General features: G+C 36.8%; 1 protein-coding gene across 1 annotated transcript; it reads left to right on the top strand.

Moving 5' to 3' along the window:
• Positions 1–362: 362 nt before the first annotated feature.
• On the top strand, positions 363–5,982 carry LOC25498349 (pentatricopeptide repeat-containing protein At5g48730, chloroplastic). The gene is made up of 3 exons (XM_013593250.3): positions 363–883; positions 4,093–4,499; positions 4,887–5,982. Exons 1-3 carry the CDS (start codon positions 479–481, stop codon positions 5,599–5,601), a joined length of 1,527 nt encoding a protein of 508 aa, XP_013448704.1. The 5' UTR covers positions 363–478; the 3' UTR covers positions 5,602–5,982.
• The last annotated feature ends 15,372 nt before the right edge of the window (positions 5,983–21,354 follow it).

The following is a 21,354-nucleotide window of genomic DNA, read 5'->3' as shown; positions in this document are numbered from 1 at the left end:
AAAAATAATACTTAAATGCATTTTTGACTCATTAATTTTTAAAAAGTTACGGTTTTGACCTCTAAAAAAAAGTTACAATTTTATTCCTAACTTTACAAAACGTTGCAAAACTGCTGAGAAAACGCTACATGTAACAGGAGGCCAAAATCATAACTTTTTGTAAAGATAAGGACCAAAATAATATATTTCCCTAAAGATAAAGGGTCTAAATGACATATTTTCTTAAAAGATAGAGTGTTAAATGAGCATATTTCCATAAATATAGAGGGAAAAATTGTTATTTTTATTTGTTTAGATGTCAAAATCGCGCAACTTCTAAAAATTAGAGATTTTTTTTAAAAGGAAAAAGTTAAGATTTTTTTTATGTGACTGTGAGTATTACCTGTGTCTTACACGTGATCTCTCTTGCTAGTTACTCCAGTTCTCCTCCTCCTCAAACCTCAAGCCTCGATACCACCGAACACAACAAAATCTTCTAATGGCTTCACTCTCCACCACCACCACCGCTCGCTTCCCTCCTCTCCCTCCACCCAACCCCACCCGTCTCCGAACCCGAGCACAATCCATTCCCCAACCCGATCCTCCACCTTCATCCCTCACCGGAACAGTTAAGCTAGCAGTAAATGATGAACGGACGAAGAGAATTGCGAAGGAAGTGGAGAAGATGAAAAGAAAGGAAGTAAAAGAAAGAAAGGAGATGAAGAATGCGAAAGTAGCTTCGCAGAAAGCGGTTTCTGTTATTCTTCGTAGAGAGGCTACTAAAGCGGTTATTGATAAGAGAAGGAGGAAAGGTCCTGTTAATTCTAAGAAACTTTTGCCTCGAACTGTTCTTGAAGCGCTTAATGAACGGATCTCCGCGTTTCGTTGGGAATCTGCTCTTAAGGTTCGTCTGTTACTTTCTTTCTTCTTCCGTTTTTTCAGATGCATTGAATGTGGTTAGTAATTTGGATTTCAATGAGTTAGGCCCTTGGAAACTAAACATGACACTGATGCTGATGCTGACACTGACACATAGACACTACTTAAAGAGAATATAAGTCATTGAATATAACCATATTGTGTTTGTGTCGAACACTAGACACGCTTTTAATCTGAAGTGTTGAAGCTACATAGGTTTTGTAGTATTTGATTTTATGGCATTGTTGGAGTCTGCTACATAGTTTTATTTGATTGGTTAAATGTGGAGTGGATTCCATTGGTTTGGTTGGGGTCTTGTGTAGAAGTGAGTTTTTGAGTTCGTCAACCCAGCTAATCCAATGGAAACCGAATAAGTCATAACAAAACTATAATGGAAACTCAAAAAACTAACTTCCTCTCACTGGATTAGATAGGCTTTTGGTTCCTATGTATGTCTCATCAAATTCAAACTGAACCAACTTTGCGTATTATTATGTACTGTTATTTGTTATGTATTTGTTTTTTGACAATAATATTATCTTCAACTTACAGTTTGTAGTGCTTATTACATCTTTAAATACTGAGAAATTTCTTCATCAATAATCCAAGTACAACATGGTCGTAAGACATAACACAGTAATATGTACACAGCTTAATTTTGGCTGAGCATTGCATACTTCATATTGTTATGGTTAATAGTCATGGCTCGTGATTTGCTTACAAATCAGAGAATTCCCAACTGAAGTTTCCATTTTAATGAGAGAAAATTACTTCAGAATCCCCTAAAAAAATCCTTCAGGAACCCCAAATTCGATGGTGTTTGGAAATATTTAGTAGTCTAGCCTCAAAAAGTGTTGAACACTGAGAATTCAAACTGAATAAGAATAGTAGGCTGAATCTCAGGATCCTGCCTTGTAATACAGATTGTCTAATCTTCTCAATCAGCATTTTATAGACTTCTACTGTTGAGTATCTTTTGGAACAAGGTTTCTTGGCTTCTGCTAAAGGGAAAAAAACTCATGCTTCTAATTTATGAGTTTTTTTGAAGGAGTTTCGGTTCTTAAATGGTACAACCTTTGTGAATGATTGGTCATGACTGTTGAGTTTATTCTTTGCAGCCCCATTTCCAATTTTCCACAATTAAGTTAAATATCAGCAATGTTGTAAAAATGGCATGTGCTTTGTTCAAACATCAAGACATTCTTTGTAGTCTATAGACCAGTCATTTTGTGGTGCTTGACAGATGGTTTCTTTCAATGAGTCGGTCTCCTTGGTAGATTCACAGAGAAATTGTAAAGTTCTGTTGAATTAATAGGTGTTTCTGTTTTATGTCGCCTCCTTCCTCAGTGCAACTCTTCTTAATGAACTTAAACTTTTAGCGCTGGTCACCAGCCAACAATGAGTTGGGGAAACCGTATTATGACTAGAATATGGATGAAATATTGAAAAGAAACCTTATTTGTAGGTGAAAGAACTAGCAGATAAGCAGAGTCTACAGAACTGAATTCTTTTATCTTAGATCTGAGAATTATGAAAGGAGTCAGGTGTAGTAATTGGTACCTGAAAAATTAAAGAAACTGAAAGAAAAAAAAGATCACTGTATTGATGCTCAATTTTGGGTCTGTATCTTGGCATGGCGGGTTCTGGAAAATGAAAAGTTGAATATAGAAGTAAGGGGAAAAACTAGGTAACTAGAGAATCCCAACTGACTCCAGCCTATTTCCTCCAACTCACATCCCCTGGATTACAACCGAATCACATACCCGCTACACTCCCTCCTATCCTATGGCTAACTCAGAAGTTTGTTACATAGTGGAGACCTTTTCATTTTCTGTCTCTTGTTCATGATTTTTTGCTTCGCACTTAGTGGATCCTCCCTAAAAAATCTAGTTGTCGAAGAGGAAAACAAATCATGTCTTTTAAGTATAATAGAACTAGGACCAGGGAATTAACAAGAACAGTGGCAAAATAGGGAGCTTGCCTTTGTGCAGAATGGATCTTTATTGAATTTCAATGAAACACTTTACAGGCAATTTGAAGAACCTGCAACCTCCTATTGTAATTGCTAATTGACAAAAGTGCTTATTCTACCAACAATTCTACTATTTATAGGATAATTCCCACTAACCACCCTTCTAACTGACTAACCAATTCTGTTATACTACTGACAGTTACATGTTCCACTCTTCTAACTAACTAACAAATTCTGTTATACTAGTAACAATTACCCTATTTAATTCCCTTGTGTTGCTTCCTCCTTATATACATGTGATTGATTGGAGATTACTAAGTACTCCACCGAGCTTCCCATACTACTTGATGTGAGGCATGGGCATTCCAATAATACCCACTTCACTTTCCTAGCACCACCATGAGAATTAATATCTCGGTGACTGCACTCTATGATGCTTCCCTCAACCTTTTCCTACTCAGCCTCTCTGTAGGTACTCCTTCTGAGACACTGGCAACTAGCTATATTATCATTCGTTAACCATCAAAGCATTTGGGAACCCCTGAAAGCTAACTGCCAGGGGAAATAACTAATCCTCTTAGTATTCCACCAAGTATTCCATACTACTCAATGTGGGACTTAGGCACCCTATGATACCCGAGTCCCTATCACGCACCCACTTTTTCTCTTTACATACTCATAATACCTTAGTTACTTTATGGGTCATATCAATTAGCTTAGTAATCAAGTAGTTCATTGGCATACTCCTAGCAAATTTGCATCCTGTTTTTTAATTGGCTAGCTTAAGAGTATTTAAATATCTAGCCCCCTGCTTACTTTTATATATTTTGCTTCAGTCCCTCTACCTATTTGATGAAGTGAAGCGATGAGGTTCTAATGTTAGCATTTAAGGAAGTATATATGCATTTATATAGATTATAGAAGAAAAATTTGTTGGTGTAGTTGAAAAAATTAGGAACAGAACAAAGACTCAGTTAAATTGGTTGAGAAAGTTTTATTTTCTGCTGTTTAAGGATTTTTTATACTTCTGTAAAAAAAAGGATTTCTTGTACTGTGGAAGACATTAATTTTGGAACTCATTTGCATGTATTCAAGCATAATTAAATTAGTTTTAGAACAGTAGTTGAAATTTCATGCTGCACTCTCTCATACACAAACACTTGTGAAACTGTTTATTTTACAGGAAGACTTGATAATCATATCAGTATGCCTCATGGTTTCAGGTTTTTGAACTACTGCGTGAACAGCTTTGGTACAGACCTTACCCTGGTGTATACATCAAGTTAATTGTCATGCTTGGAAAATGTAAGCAACCTGAGAAAGCTTTTGAGCTCTTTCAAGCTATGGTTGATGAAGGTTGTGTTTTGGACTGTGAATCATACACCGCACTGTTATCTGCCTATGGCAGGAGTGGTCTATTGGATAAAGCTCTCTCTCTTCTTGAGGAAATGAAGAGTACACCTGGTTGTCAGCCAGACATCCAGACTTATTCAATCCTCATAAAATCTTGCTTGCAAGTTTTTGCCTTCGACAAAGTTCAGAGTCTTTTATCTGACATGGCCACTCATGGTATCAAACCAAACACAGTCACCTACAACACCCTTATTGATGCTTATGGGAAGGCAAAAAGGTAAAATGTTGACCTTTCTTTAGCTTGTGAAAGTACTTCATGCTCGTTCTGGTTGCTGACAGAATTTGAAAAAATAATTTTATCAACTACCTACTTTTCCAACATTCGCGAGATATAATGAAACAATTGGAAGACAATCGAGGTTGTATCATTTTTAAAAGACAAGGCAAAGATAGACAAATGAATGGAAGCCTTAACATTAGCCATAAATGAGCTCTTTGTGGATATTTATTCTACAGTCTACAGCTGGGCACTGACACACCTTTATCCAGTCCTGGATTATCACAAATTTTTGGCTTCCAACTAAAATTGTGATGAAAAGTTGTTCTTTCTTTGTTGTTTGCTTGTATTTGCATATCTGTAATATAATTTTATGGTTATTAAAAGATTTTCAGAAATGGAATCTACACTTCTGGAAATGCTTGCTGAACAAAATTGTGAACCCGATGTATGGACCATGAATTCAACACTCAGGGCCTTTGGCAACCTGGGGCAGATAGAAACAATGGAGAGGTGTTATGACAAGTTTCAGACATCTGGAATCCAACCAAATGTTCAGACCTTCAATATTCTCTTGGATTCCTATGGCAAGGCCCATGATTACACGAAAATGAGTGCTGTGATGGAATACATGCAGAAATACCATTATTCTTGGACAATTGTGACCTACAATATTGTGATTGATGCTTTTGGGAAGGCTGGGGATCTCAAACAGATGGAGTATTTGTTTAGACTAATGCGGTCAGAGAGAATTAAACCTAGTTGTGTTACCCTGTGCTCGCTTGTGAGGGCTTATGCACATGCCGGTAAGCCTGAAAAAATCGGCGGCGTCCTACGTTTTGTTGACAATTCAGATGTAACACTGGATACGGTATTCTTCAATTGCTTGGTGGATGCTTATATGAGACTAGATTGTTTAGATGAGATGAGGAGAGTTCTTGAGATAATGGAACATAAAGGTTGTAAACCCGATTTCATAACTTATAGAACAATGATTAAAGCTTATTCATCTAAGGGCATGGATAGTCATGTCAAGGAGCTTAAAGAGCTCCTCGCAACAGTAAAGAGACCTCCTTTGGAAAGAAACAAGCCTGACTTTTGATAATAAGATCAACTGATATTTTTGCTCCAATATGTTTGGCTGTCCATGATCTGTTTATTTGTGCATATGTTGAATATATCTTGTACTTTTGAGTTGGTTGTCTACTGTCTTCTAGGTTCCCAGCTTTTAGAAGGGAAGGAAGGCTCTCTTTAGACAGTAGACACTGCATTTTAAGTTTGTTTCTTACCCTTTTCTTTCTTGGTACTTCATAGTTAAATGGGGGCAGAGAAAATGAGAATAAAAGTGTAAAATCACTTATTTTGAGAGGGAAAAATATAGAGAGGAATGAAAAGAAATAATATAGGTTTCTTTTTTTACCTTGACCTTAAAAAAACATGGATTCAAAATGTCAATAGTACTCTTTTCTATTTCATTTGCATACTTGTCTCTCTTATTTAGTGTTGGAATAATTTGATGTTTCTCTCTAATGTACTTTTACCTTGACCTTGTATACTTGTCTCTAATATTTTTGTATACCTAAGTTTAACTTCATTTTGGATGAATCGAAAATGTTTTACAAGTTCATCCAAATGAAGATTCCAACTTCTATACGCTTTCTCTGATTCATAAATAGATTTTTGCAACTTGCACCTTTTTCTAGCTTCGCATGGATTGACAAAATCCGGGGGCTTTATCATATTTGCAAGGACTGACATAATACAATTCCAAACCTTTATAAAATCCAGACAACTGCGAAGTATAAAAGGAACTTCACCCACCATTTTTACAGTTTCACTTTCACCATTCACTCTCTCTCTCTCTCTACATTATCCCAAAATTCAAACACCACAAATCTTGTCCAAATTTAGAGTTTTGTTGCTCAAAAGCGCCGCATTTCAACCCTTGTCAAACATCATGGAAGGTAAGTTCGATTTCTGTACATTTGCATGGTTAATTTGGTACTTTTTTTTTTGGAATTCTAGTTGGATGCAATCCGGATTTGTTTTTCCGGACTAGATTGTTAATTTCCGGAGTTCGAAATCCGGACAAACCCATAACGTTTTTTGCTTCTGTTTTGTGCTGTTTGATTGTGATGTTTGATTACCCTAATTTGAATGTTACAAAAGGTTCAACATTTAATAATCGGCGCTTAAGGGAGGCAGGGCATGCTTCCCGTAGGAGAGCACGTAGGCAACAGCTCGAGGATGAAGGTGGTGTTCCTCTGAGGCGTCGGGGTGCTAGAGGACGTCGTGCTGATGTCGAGCATCAGCCGGAGCAGCAAGAGTATATGGATTTGCAGCAAGAGCAGCCTGATGTGGGCTTTCAGCACATGGAGGAGCAGGAGCTTGAGGAGGAGTTGCATGCTATCGACGAGGAAATGGAAGATGTTGAGCCACGACAAAGGCGAAAGAAGAAGGAGAAGGTGGTGGACCCTGAGCTACAAGATGACTATCCCGGTGGCCCACACGAGACTGACCTGCTTTGGAAGTACCATGTGCACGTGGCTAGGAAGGCGGGTGATGGCGAGGTATTTATTAATGTTAAACTCACTTAATTAATGTTAATCTATGTGAAAATGATGTTGATATTTGTGAAACTGCGTGTTTATGTAATGTTAAATCTGTTTGTGAAGCCATAAGTTTAAACTCACTTTATTAATTTTAATTATTTGCAGTGGCGTGGAAAATTAAAATGCATCAACAAAGGAAAGAAATAGAAGCGATGCATGATAATGACACCTGTAACACCCCGTTTTTCCAACATAAAATTTCATAACAAATAATCAGAGTTTTCCACATAAACGGAATGCTACACTTCTTAAAAATCATAAATGGAATAAATAACAATTTATCCTTCATAATTCAATCAACATAAATATTCAAAACTTTGCAGCGGATTTAATTCAACAACATAAATAGTCTTGGCACGAAGGCCTCATCAAAACATCTCATAAAAATCCAATTAACAACTTAATCATATAAATTCATAATCAAATACGTAAGGAATAGAAAAGCATGCAACAAATTCTCATCCCGTTACGTATCAGAGCACCTAAAGACACACGTGAGAAGGAAACCACTCACGACAGCAACTACAGCAACCTATTCTCGATCACCTGCAAGTTACTCATACGAAGAGCAACATTTCCAAGCAGAAGGGGTGAGATTTCACAAAACAATAATATTAAGCATATAATTCATCAATTATATTTAACAACATGACAACATCATAAATTCATCATAGATAATAATATAATCATATAACACTTCATTAACAACTCGTGTATAGAACACAACTTAACAACTCGACTCGACAATGCGACTTCAACTTGATTATGCAACTTAGACCTCTTAATCATGCATGTGGTACCAATCCAGGGCATCAAGCCCTCAATGTGTTTAAGTATTAATATACTTCCAAGGCATCAAGCCCTCAACTTAATTGAGCAAAAGCTCCAGGTCATCAAGCCCCCAACAATGAATGAGTATGCATGGACTCAACAACTTACATCTTAGAAACATCGACCTCTTATATAAATCCAATAATTTGGAACAACATCTTTCATCTTAGACCGACTCATACAGCTTAGTTAATAAACAAACAACAACATAGGCAGTACATAAAACAGTTCATGATATAACAATATCAAATGCAAATCAACATCTCAAACATCATATATAATTCATGTAATGCATATACAATTATATCACATTATTAACAACATCAAATCATCTAAATCAGGCTTACTGGAACAACAACAGTAAGATAAGCAACTTAGTTTCTTACCCCTGTGATCACCTCACATCAACTCGTGCGACAAAGGTCACATTTATCCTAACAAGGTATTCTGTCTCACAAGGCTCGCAAGGCGAGAACCTCTACTCGCTATGGCGAGTTCAGGAAGTTGGCATTCGCCTTGGCGAGTAAGCTACTCGCCTTGGCGAACAAGAAACTGGGTGCTCTCAGGAATTTGACATTTTTCACCCAAAAATCCATTTTTAAACTTTCCCAGGTTCAATCTCAATAACTTGCCTAATCCATTTTTAAACTTTCCCAGGTTCAATCTCAATAGCTATGGCGAGTAATCTGCTCGCTATGGCGAGCTGCAACATGCAACTCGCGAGGTGAAGGAAAAGTGCTCGCGAGACGAGCGATGAAGATCATCACTCGCGAGGGCGAGGATCATCTCTCGCGAGGTGAGCGATGATCACAGGCTCGGGCAGAATGCAGATTTTCACGAAAATCCACCTAAAGGCATGGCTGTAAGCTTAACATTGATTCCAGATATCAACCTATGGATTAGCTAAGGTCTGTAAACACTTTCTACATCAATTCTACATCAATTAATCATCAATTTCTCACTTTAACCTAATTCTCAAATTTTCTAAACTAATCGGTAGGCTCCAGGACACCAGCTACAACATGATTGACCATGGTCTGATTTGTGTCTTTGTGGAGAGGTGGCACAAGGAGACTTCCAGCTTCCACCTTCTGTTTGGGGAGATGACAATCACACTTGACGATGTGGCTTATTTGCTGCATATCCCCGTTGACGGCATGCTCCTGTCCCACGGGTCCATATCACGGGGCGAGCGGTAGAATTTATGGAGACATACTTGGGGTCTAGTACGTTTGATGCTCGTAGAGAGGTCAAAATGACCAAAGGTGCACATTGCCGATTTGGCTACTTGGAGGAGATCTTCAAGGAGCGTTTGAAGGAGCAGAGGGATTGGCGGTGGAGTATGGTGTGACTGAGGAGGTGGAGAGGTTGCGGGACCAGGTTGTCCGCATATATTTACTGTACTTGGTGGGGATCACGATCTTCACTAACAAGAGCCAGTGGGCTATGGATGTTGTGTACCTGAAGTACTTTAGAAACCTCGATCTTGTTTCTGGTTTTTCATGGGGAGCTGCGGCACTAGCTCACTTGTATAAGGAGCTCAACAATGCTGCACGTTGGAACTACAGTCATGTGGGGATACCTGACTTTGTTTCAGGTATAAATTAAAAACTATGTTTTATTTTTTAAAATGTAAGTGTATATGGTTTGTATATTTATATGTGGTTGTCTTTGGTGCAGGCTTGGGTGTTTCATCACTTCCCAGGTATGGGAACCAAGGATGTCTGGGAAAAGTATGTAGAGAATCAGTATCCACGCGCGATGCTTTTTTTTACCATTGTCTGGTTTAGGCACAGTGGACCACTACAGAAACTATCTCGTTGCGCTAGATTTGACGAGGGTCGTCATGGCCCCATATGGAGAGCACCGTCAGGCACGTCAGTTAGAGCAGATCAGCCTTTACTCTAGATGGCTAAGATTTGAAGAGCGCATGGTGAGATATCTACCGGAGAGGGTGCTTCGTCAGTTTGGGTGGGTTCAGACCATACCAAGACATCCGGTTGAGAGTGCAGCTGTTGATGTTAATTTGGCGGAGATCACAAACCCCTTTCGCCGTGCACTTGATTATGTGCTGACACTTCAGCAGTTGGGAGAGCCTGCAGTTCATGGTGTGGAGGTAGAAGATGGATATATCGAATGGTTTTATCGACATTTCCATCCACGCATGATTCTTCATGACATGCCGGACTAGGGGTGTTTTGGGAAAAAATAGGGCACACGAGGAAAGGCATGGGGTGGGAAAAGTAATAGTCTTCTTCTTTTGCATATCTCATATGATGCATTTTCAATGAGTTATGATCATCTTCTTTTCTCGCTCTAAAGGACCGCATTTTAACCCTTGACAAACATCAAATCAATGTTTTTAAAACCGAACCAGAGATTGAACCGGTGAGACCTTCGGTTCATGGTTCAACCGGTTGAACCGGTCCAATCGGTTGAACCAAATAATTAATTATTGAACAAAGAATAATAAATAAATGTAGTATTAAAGAAAAATTAATAATTTTAAAACCAATAATGCTAACGTTGGATAAAGAGGAGGTATGATTTAGCCATCTTTTATAGTAACTTGGCCCAAATTTTAATTTACAAACCCAAGCCCACTTTCAAGATTTTATTACCCTAAAATTAGTCACAAGTGTTTAGGTTTCAGCTGCTGCTTTCTTCTCTCTCTATGCCGCCTCTTCTCTCTTCTTCTTGTCTTGTATGCTAATTTTTATTTTCTTTCTTACTTTTGAGTGATTTTTCTTTGCAATAGATCTTGAAGAAAACACGAAGCATTAGAAAAACTATAGTTTCAATCATTCTTTTTATCAAAAGTTTACCTTTGTCATGTGAATTATATGAATTAAATGCTCAATAGCAAGAGAAAACAAAAGGAAGAAAGCAAAAAATATCTTAATTTTAAGCAGATCTTTGAACCGAGCGGTTTTTCTAAACCAGATTCGGTTCAACGGTTCTTCCGGTTTTTAGGCCTGTCCGGACCGGCTTAAGTTCCAGTTCACGGTTGAACCGGTCGAACCGGACGGTCCGGTTTTAATAACATTGCATCAAATGGAAGGTTAGTTCGATTTCTCTATGCATGCAAGTTAATTGTACCATTTTTTTTCTTCTGCACTGAAGCAATTCAGATTTCATTTTCTGAACCAGATTGTTGCCTTTCGAAAAATAAAATCTGGAAACACCCAGTATGATTTTTGATCTTCTGTTTTGTGTTGTGTTTGCTTACTAATTTGATTACCCTAATATGCATGTTACAAAAGGTTCCTCCTCTACTCCGCGCGTAAGGGTGGCAGGGCATGCTTCCCGTAGGAGAGAGCGTCTCCAACAGATGGAGGAGGATGGTGTTGTTCCGAGGCGTCAGGGTGGCAGGGGACGTTGTGTCGATGTCGAGCATGACCCGGAGCATGAGCAAGAGTATGATGAGGTGGACGTGCAGCAGCAACAGCAAATGTATGAGGAGGATATGAAAGACAGCGAGCCACAACGAAGGAGGATGGGGAAGCGTATGGTGGTGCCAGATCCTGATCCTTTTGATGACTATCCCGGTGGCCCACACAACACTACCCTGCTATGGAGGTACCATGTGCACGTGGGCAGGAAGACGTCAGATGGTGAGGTATTTATTAATGTTAAACTTCCTTTAATACGTTGTTAATCTTTGTGAAAATGATGTTTATGTATTGTTAAACTACCCGTTTTGTGAAGTCATGATTGTAAATAGTTGTTAATATTTGTGAAACTGATGTTTATGTATTGTAAATTGTTGAACTGCCCTGTTTGTGAAGCCATGAGTGTAAACTGATGTTTATGTATTATTTTTAATTATTTGCAGTGGTGTCACAATTTAATATGCATCAACAACGGAAAGAAGATAGAAACGATGCATGATAAACAGACCACCCCTATCATGGTTGCATGGTGGTGGCGTGACATAATGCAGGGCACCTGTCTTTCTTGGCTTCAGGACACCAGCTACAGCTTGATTGACCACGGTCTAATTTCTGCATTTGTGGAGAGGTGGTACGAGGAGACTTCGAGTTTTCACCTTCCGTTTGGGGAGATGACAATGACACTTGATGATGTGTCTTGTTTGCTTCATCTCCCCATTGATGGCATGCTTCTGTCCCATGAAGGAATGACAATGAACGATGTGGTGCAAATGATGGTGCGGTATTTAGGGTCTGATTCGGGTGATGCTCTTCTTGAGGTCACTCGTACCAAAGGTGCACATTGCCGATTTAGCTACTTGAGGAGGATTTTCAAGGACGTCTATTGCAGCAGTTGGAGTTGGAGAATAAGAATGGTGTGACTCGGGAGTTGCGGGACAAGGTTGTCCGCATATATTTGCTATACTTGTTGGGGACCACGCTATTCACTGGCAAGAGTCAAACTGTTGTGGATGTTGTCTACCTGAGGTACTTTAGAGACCTTGATGTTGTTGCTGAATTTTCATGGGGAGGTGCGGCACTAGCTCACTTGTATAGGGAACTTAACAATGCTTCACATTGGAACTGCGGTCAGGTGTTAGGATACCTGACTTTGTTACAAGTATAAATTAAAAATTATGTTTTGTTTTTTTAAATGTAAGTGTTTATTGTATATTTATATGGGAAGCAAGGATGCCTGGGCAGGATATCGGGAGAATCAGGATCCACGCGCGATGCTTTTATACAACTGGCTAGTTTGGGTACATCAGACTCCTACAAAAACCATCTGGATGGGTTGGATCTAAGTGGCGTTGTGATGCACCCGTATAGAGATCATTGTCAGGCATGTTTGTTTGAGTGGGGCAGCCTTTACACTGGATGGCTCATATACGGTCCCCGTTTGGTGAGATATCTGCCATAGTGGGTGCTTCGTTAGTTTGATAGGGTTCAGACAATCCCGAGACATCCCAATGAGAACGCACCTGCAAAGATTACCTTGGGGGAGATCACACTCCGCTTTCAGTGTGCTCTTGATTATGTGCTGACACCTGAGCAGTTGGGCCCATATGCAGTTCATGATGTGGAGGTAGTAGAGGGATACATCTAGTGGTTTTATCACCGGTCTCATCAACGCATGATTCTTCCTAACATGCCAGTACCGGTGCCGAGGCCACCAGAGCGTGAGGTCATGGATGAGATTGCTTGTTAGGAGGATGGAGACCATGGGTACTTAGAGCTGAGCGTAAGGTTGGGCTGCATCATAGACCATGTGTATGGTGTGATGTCCAGTTGTGTGGTGCTACGAGGGTATGAGGAATGAGAACATTTGGATGAGGTACTATGAGAGGTGCACATTGAGAAGGTTTACCGTCGTAGGGGAGCTACTCAGGGTGGCAGGCGTGCTGGGGGTTCCAGAGGTGACAGGGTTGGTGGTAGTGGTGTAATGCTAAGTGGTTGATTGTAATTTTAAATCATGTTATGTTGAATTCGAATATTTTGAATGTCATTTAATTATGTAACACTTGGATGATTTTAATTTTTATGTATAATTAATGTTTTGATGTTTGAAAATTATAATGTGTTGTTAATTATGTTATAAATTGAATTTTTTGTTCGAACAAATGGTCAAAGGCTAAAACAGTCGACTACATGCTCTAAAACATAGGCTCAGCCAAAACAGAAGGCTTTTACCTCTGTGCTGATGCAGTTCGGATTATGTAATCCGGAAATATCATTTCTCACACTCCATTTGTTGACTTTCTACGGGATGATTGACACATTTCGGATTACATAATTCGGAAAGTTTAAAAACTGTCTAGGTTATGGAATCTGAATCCATCCATTGCACATTGGCATCTGTAACGCCCTATTTTATTATTTATTTACTTTAATTGAGTTTAGATGTCTTTTTATAATTTAGTCGATTTATTTTGATAGTGATATTTTGTTATGTTATATGTTGGTATATATTAGTTTAAAATATTATGTTATTTGGTGTAGAAATATTATGTTATTTGGTGTGTAAATATATATGTTATAGAAATATATTTGTTATAGAGATATATTTGTTATTTGTTATAGAAATATATATTTTATATATATATATATATATATATATATATATATATATATATTAGGATAGAATATTGAGACTTTGAGGGAAGATTTGGAAATAAGAGAAAATAAGTAGGTTAATGATTTATATAAAAGGGAGAATTAGAAAATAAGGATTACGTGAAACCTGTTTTTGGAGAAAAAGGGAGAAAACCAAGAGAAGAGAAGAGTCAGAGGAGAGAAAGCGGTAGAGTCCTTCGTCGATTAATCTAAGGTAAGGGTGGGACTAACTTTCTCAAATTCTGAGTTGTATAATTCTGAAATTGAGTTTAGCATGTTGTAGGTTGTAGTTATGGGAATTTGGGAATTAAGTTTTGAAGTTGTAATTGGTTGTTAATAGAGTAGAAAATCCGTTGAATTTGTGTACAATTGATGTTCAGATCATGAGTTATTTTTAGTGCAATGTTTTATATGGTTTTGAGTGCCTTAACATGTATAGAAATGGTTAGACAAGTTTTTGGATCAAATTTGGGCATAGGGAAGTTAAAATTGGGATTTTGGGATGAAAAGTGGGTTTTTCCCGAGTTGCTCTCTGACAACACGTCATGTTTTATGTTCTTGCGTCTTTTTCACACGTTTCTGTTTTGAATTGGCCTTTGGTGTAAACATGAAAGTTGTAGATAATTGAGTTAGCTTTACAGTGGCTTTGGTTTGACGTGAAAATGATTTTTGGCTCTTGAGATATGATGAAAATACTCCAAGGAGGTCTTAGTGAAATCTTATGAAAATTCAGCATAACCGTTTCTAAGTTAATCCAAAACTTAAGGAATAATTCCAAACCTCAAAACTAGAAGTACTATGAGTTCAACTAGGGTGTTTAAGAATATTTAACCTATGTTGTGATGGATCTAATTTGGTTTGACGTGAATATCTTTGTTGGATAATTTGAAATACATATATTATGTGAATGTTGTTGAATAATTTGAGTTACATATATTTATGTGGAAAATGTATGATATAGAAAATAATGTTGTTATACCATTTAAGTTGTTATTATTAATGATGCTATGTTGTGAAATTGTTGTATGTTGATGTCTCTGCAGTATTGATTATTAAATCATTAAGTTGCATATGTTGGTCAAGTTGTTAAAGTTGTAAGTTGTTGTCAATGTCGTTAAAGTTGTAAGATGTGTTGATCCAAATTATTGGGGTCATATGAGATGTCTAAGTTGTTTAAGTTGTAAGATGTTGATCCAAATTATTGGAGTCATATGAGATGTCTAAGTTGTTTAAGTTGTAAGACGTTGAGTCCATGCATACTCATTTAAGTTGAGGGCTTGATGTCCTGTAAGTTGAGGGTTTGATGCCATGTGAGCCTATTTACGCTCAATAAGTTGGGGGCTTGATGCCCTGGTTGGTACCACATGCATGATTAAGAGGTCGTAATTGCATTTTGTCTAGATGGTTCAAGATGTGTAAGATGTCTAAGTTGCATTGTCGAGTTGAAGTCGTGTCGTTGTTGTTAAGTTGTTATTTACCCATGTGTCGTTAATGAAGTGTTTATGATGTTGTTATGTTGTTATATGTAACACCCCGTTACCCAAAAGCAATTAAATAACATTTATACATCAGAGTAATCCACAACGGGCATGCTACACGTCATTTCAAAATTTCTTAAATAGAAAATAAAACTATTTAATCAAGCAACTTATTATTTATGAAAACATAGCAGCGGAATAGTTTTCAAATCCATAACCTCATAACATCCAACAACAGTCTATGGCATTAAAGGCCTTAGCATAATTCAACAACATTGTTCAAAAGACAATAAAGGCTCCACATCACAATTCCAAAATTTGATACATGGAAAAGAAACAACAATAAATATAAATAATAGTTCTCATCCCACGTATCAGAGCCCTAGACACGACATTGAGCCACCACCAACTACTCAGGATCACCTGCAAGTTACCCATAGGAAGGGCAACATTTTCAAGCAGAATGGGTGAGATTCACAACAATAAATATAGATATTAAAATCTTCAATTGAATCTAACACCCTAATCATCAAACACATCATCTTGTAAACATATATATGTATAAGCCACAAGCAACAACAACAACATCAATACACCACCATCACGATGAATATATATAAATGCATATTCAACATCAACATCAACCATCAGATAATAACTGCAATCAACAACCAAGACTCATGCAAATGACATGACAACACTACTAAGACACCATTTTAGACTTCTCAATGAAATGCAATATGCATGTGGTACCAAACAGGACCGAAGCCCTCACCGCTTTTGAATGGTTAAAGCATTCATCAGGACCGAAGCCCTCACCGCTGTTGAGCAACTAGTACTCCAGGACCGAAGCCCTCACCGTTGTTTTATGCATATGCAATGAACCTACTTGTGTATATCTACATACAACTGACCATGCAATGCAACTCCATATGACTCCACTTAAACAATATGTATGATTCAATAATTAGCATACATTTCAACCATCATCAGTAATCATCAATCCAGTAATTCAATCATCCAAAATAATGCATAATTATATATAACCATGCTCAAAAACAACAACATCAACCACTACTATTCAAGCTAGCAAACAACACTCAGGAACTGTGCAGCTCGCCTCGCGAGCACAACTGCTCGCCATGGCGAGTTCACAAAACACTAGCTCGCCATGGCGAGTTCAAGGCGAACTCGAGGCGAGTGAACATCAGGTGCTCTCGGGAAAAATGTCATTTTCTCACTCAAATCCCAATTCTAAGTTCCCTATTCATCTTTTTAATCCAAAACTTTCACCATTCATCATTAAAATCATCCAGGTACCTTAAACCATCCCCAAAAACATCTTATAACAACTTTTCAAAAATCAAGTTTTGATATGGGCTACTCGCCATGGCGAGTTGGTCTGCTCGCGAGGCGAGCTATGAAGTTGCTCACTCGCCATGGCGAGCACAGCTACTCGCGAGGCGAGCGATGAACTTCTGTACGGGCAGAAAACTGGTTTTACCCAAAAATCCCATTTTTCTTCCAATCACTCCCCAAATCAGTTTACAGACACAAATTAACTTTCTGTATGCACTTAGAACCTATTTCTAACACCAAATTCACCCTTACAACTTCAAATTCATCTTTCCATCATAAAAACTCAATTTCCCCAATTCTCACCAAAAACTCTGTTAAACACAAAATCAGAATTTAAAATCTACACTATTGAAGTAAACCTCACCCTTACCTTAGAATTGCAGAAAGAAATGCACAGCAATAATCAACTCTTGGTTCTTCCTTGGTTCTCTCTTGCTTCCTCCCAAAACTGGTTCTACGTAAAAACTGATTCTAACCTCTCTGTATAACTTCCCTCTTAAAAGTAACTCCCTTCTATTTACACTTAACTCCCCCTAATTTTAATAATTATTAAATAACTCCTCAAACTCCAAAATAACTAATATTTCATACTTATTCTAATTATTATTAAATAACTATATAATAAAATAATTCACCACATAAATCATCCAAAATCACATATATATATATATATATATATATATATAAATATATGCATATACTCCGCATAATTCACCAAACATCATATATAGATATATATATATATATACTCCACATAAATTAAAATAATTAATTATAACAACTAGGGCGTTACATTATATGATGATGTTTATGATGTGAAGTATATGATGTTATAAAATGATGTTTATGATGTGATGTTTATGTTGCTATACGACGTTGTGTATAATGTGATGAATATGAAGTTAATGATGATTATAAGTTGATTGAGTTATTAATGAAGTATTATAAGAAGAGTAATGTTATTAATTGATGAAGTATAAGTTGTTAAATGCTTTTGATGAATTATATGCTTATTATTATTGAATGTGAAATCTCATCCCTTCTGCTTGGAAATGTTGCTCTTCGTATGAGTAACTTGCAGGTGATCGAGATTTAAGTTGACGTAGTTGCTGTCGTGAGTGGTTTCCTCCTCACGTGTGTCTTTAGGTGCTCTGATACGTAACGGGATGGGACTTTGTTGCATGTTTTTCTATTCCTTACGTATTGCTTATAATTTTACATGACTATCTTTTAGATTGGATTTTATGAGACGTTATGATGAGGCATTTGTGCCAAAGACTATTTAGATGTTGAAATAAATTCCGCTGCAAAGCATTGAATATTTTGTTATTGAATTTTGATGGATAATTAGTTAATTATTCCATTTATGATTTTTAAGAAAAGAAGTGTAGCATTCCGTTTATGTGGAAAACTCTTATTATTTTTATGAAATTTTTATGTTGGGAAAACGAGGTGTTACAGCATCAACATCCATCAGACTGGTTTAAGTGCCAAAATCCACGAATTTGTCAGGAACTCGTTTTCCGAAGGGAGTTCGGATTATGTAATCCGAACTAGGGGTATTTTTGGAAATAAATAGGGCACACAAGAATTCCATAGTGTGAGAAAACTGAAAGTCTAAAATGTAAAAAAGTAGAGAAAGGAACCCAAGGTTTGTTCATGTGCATACATCATCATGTGTGGAAATTGCTCTTTAAGCACCTTTGAATGCTCATATGCACCCCCAAAAGCCCAAAAATGCTTATATCGAAAGTTACACCCCGTTTACTAAAGATCGGGAGTTAAGAACCGATCCTTCGGTTGGGAGTTAAGAATCGAGCTGGATTGAAAACATAAGCAAACTGCAAAAGACCGAAAATATTCAATAGTCATAATTTAAAAGTGAACATTGTTCGACAAACATGGTCTAAACTAATTGTCTAGACATACTCAACACACTTAAACAGTTTCAAACACACTCAACATTCAAAATGCCATATAATTTTGCAAAATTCATTCAAAAGTGAAAATATTCAATAAAGTTCAGGGGGCATAATTGTTTAGGTATTAAAATACCGAAAATATTCATGACACATGAAAAAAAAAACCAAAATATATATAAATTCATTGGAACACCCCCTCCTAGGGTAACTTGATATTAAGTGTGCGACTCTATTTCTTCAGCAATTTGCTGCAAATTACCATTTTTCATTCCATCCAACGATGTGATCCTAACCCTTTTGACTATTTGCAATGTATCCAACAACATTTGTACATTTATTATAAATTCAATAATAAAAAAGTGTCCAGCCAACAACATTTGTACATTTTGCAAGGGTATGTTTCAATTTTTTTCCTTACATATCAAAATCTAAAATCGTTATATTTGTAAAGACCAAGTGCATTTTTTAGTAAAAAAAAAAGGATAGACATCTTTTAAATAAATACACTACGAGTATAAGGAGGCACTTGAAAATCGTACTCGTTGCGGACTTATGGTCTTAATCGTGCATAAATGATCAAAGTCTCTATCGATTCTCATAGATTCACGTGGGTACTAAGAATCACAAATGGAACATGAGTATACAAAAAGAAGGAAGAGTAACAATTTTCATGCCCAATCCAAATCGTGTTAATGCTTTATTAAAATAAGAAGTTCTTAATAATTGAGGAAGTAAACCCCAATAGCTAAATTGTGAAAATAAACTAAATAAGTCAAACTTGAAAATAAAGATTTTAGGAAACAAACAAATTTGATCTCAACATCCAAAACCACTCCATCTCAATGTCGGAAATAGGGGATTGACCAACTCTTGTTGACCAATCCCCATAAATTGATACCTTATTCACATGGACAATTCCAAGATGTGGAACCCCATACAAATAACACAAATATCACAACACTTAGATATTTGAAATAACTTTAACAAAGTAGCTGCTTTTTGGACCATAAATAGAGGTGATTCTAATATTTAAAAAAAAATTGGTCGAAAAAGTTTATTGACCCTTTCTTCAATGAGATCTTAGAATAATTAAAATTAAAAAAAAAAAACTTTGGTGTTTCTAATATTAAGAAAAATCTTGTTCGTGATTTTAGACAGAATAATAATTGTATGTATTTTTTATTACAATATGATGCTTATTTGTATTTGGCTTAAATATGTAAAAGATCCCTGTAAGTTGGTGTGTTTTTGCTTTTAGTCCCTCTATCTTTTTTAGTTGCGAAACAACCCTTGTATCATGTTAAATTTTTGGAATTGGTCCCTAACGTCAACTTCCGTTAAAAAAAAGATGTGTTGGCTAACGGGGGCACATATGTCAATTAGTTGGGTCTTAAGTGGTTATTGAGAGGCAATTAAAGTCAAAAGATAGCATAAGCCCTTATGGACATGTCATAAACTTTATATAAGCTCTCCCAACCTAGATAGCCTCACAAGCGCTTATGAGAGTACGTAAGTTCAAATAAAGCAATTCAAACTAACTCTTATTCTACAACGTACATCATTCATGAGGTTAATCCTTTAGACACCAGGTGAATTGGAGATGAAAGGTTGGCCATTTTCAATATCTCCTTTTAGGGTTGTCATGTGAATCGGAGGGAGCACATTTTTCATTTTAGGGCGCAAGATATGAAGGATTGGGTAGGGAAGATATGAAGAAGAAAGAAAAAACAGAGAGATGAAGGTGGAAATATTGATTTTTAAATTTCAAAATTAGATGATTACATTTTTTAATTTCATCCCACTGTAAAATGTTGGTTTTAGTCCCTCTAATCACAATACTTATCATCGCTCATGCGACATAAGCGTGTTTTGCCAACTCAGCAAGTGACACGTTTGTTTCCGTTAGCCAGCACAACTTATTTTTAACGGAAGTTGACGTTAGGGACCAATTTTAAAAAGTTAACAAGATATAAGGGTCGTTTTGCAGCAAAAAAAAGATACAAGGACTAAAAGCAAAAACACGCCAATTTACAGGGACCTTTTATGTATTTACGTCTTTGTATTTTTATGCGTGTAAACCGAGTATCCTCTGTGCGCAACTGCGGAGACTAATCCCTCGAGCATTGTAGGATCCAAATGCGCGGCAAGCTCTCCTTAAGAGTTTTAACGTTGTTACATGCCTAAGGCTGAATTAGAACCCAAATCTTAGTTAAGCTAGAAGAAATCCATATCATCTCATCTAAGCGCTCTTGAGTATGATGCTTATTTGTATGGGAAATACCAATGCACTCATTTGATTAAAAAAATAATCCTTTAAATATCGGAGAAGTTGAAAAAGATTTAAATGGTACATAAAACTACAGGAACATATAACTTTAATTAAAATTATAAAAAATTTGAGATATCTCTCTCTTGACGATGAGATACATCTCTCTTAGTTCAACATAATGAGAAGTAATTTTTTTGTGAACAAAGATAATAGAATATGTTGCTAAGTATATTTATCCTTAATAATAATATTTTAATAGTCCCTAAAAAAATCAATAGATATATACTTGTACTTAAACATGTTAAAAGCAACAAACACTTTTAAATTTTATTTATATTTT

Source organism: Medicago truncatula, chromosome 7, assembly GCF_003473485.1.
Source record: "Medicago truncatula cultivar Jemalong A17 chromosome 7, MtrunA17r5.0-ANR, whole genome shotgun sequence".
NCBI classification, from domain to species: domain Eukaryota; kingdom Viridiplantae; phylum Streptophyta; class Magnoliopsida; order Fabales; family Fabaceae; genus Medicago; species Medicago truncatula.
Note: the sequence above shows the minus strand (reverse complement) of the source record. Positions and strands in the feature narration are given on the sequence as shown.

Excerpts from the sequence above, each read along its gene's own strand:
- LOC25498349 (XM_013593250.3), top strand. The coding sequence starts at position 479 with ATGGCTTCACTCTCCACCACCACCACCGCTCGCTTCCCTCCTCTCCCT. Across the intron at positions 884-4,092 it reads GTTGGGAATCTGCTCTTAAG|GTTTTTGAACTACTGCGTGA; the intron begins GTTCGTCTGTTA and ends TCATGGTTTCAG. Across the intron at positions 4,500-4,886 it reads GCTTATGGGAAGGCAAAAAG|ATTTTCAGAAATGGAATCTA; the intron begins GTAAAATGTTGA and ends GGTTATTAAAAG.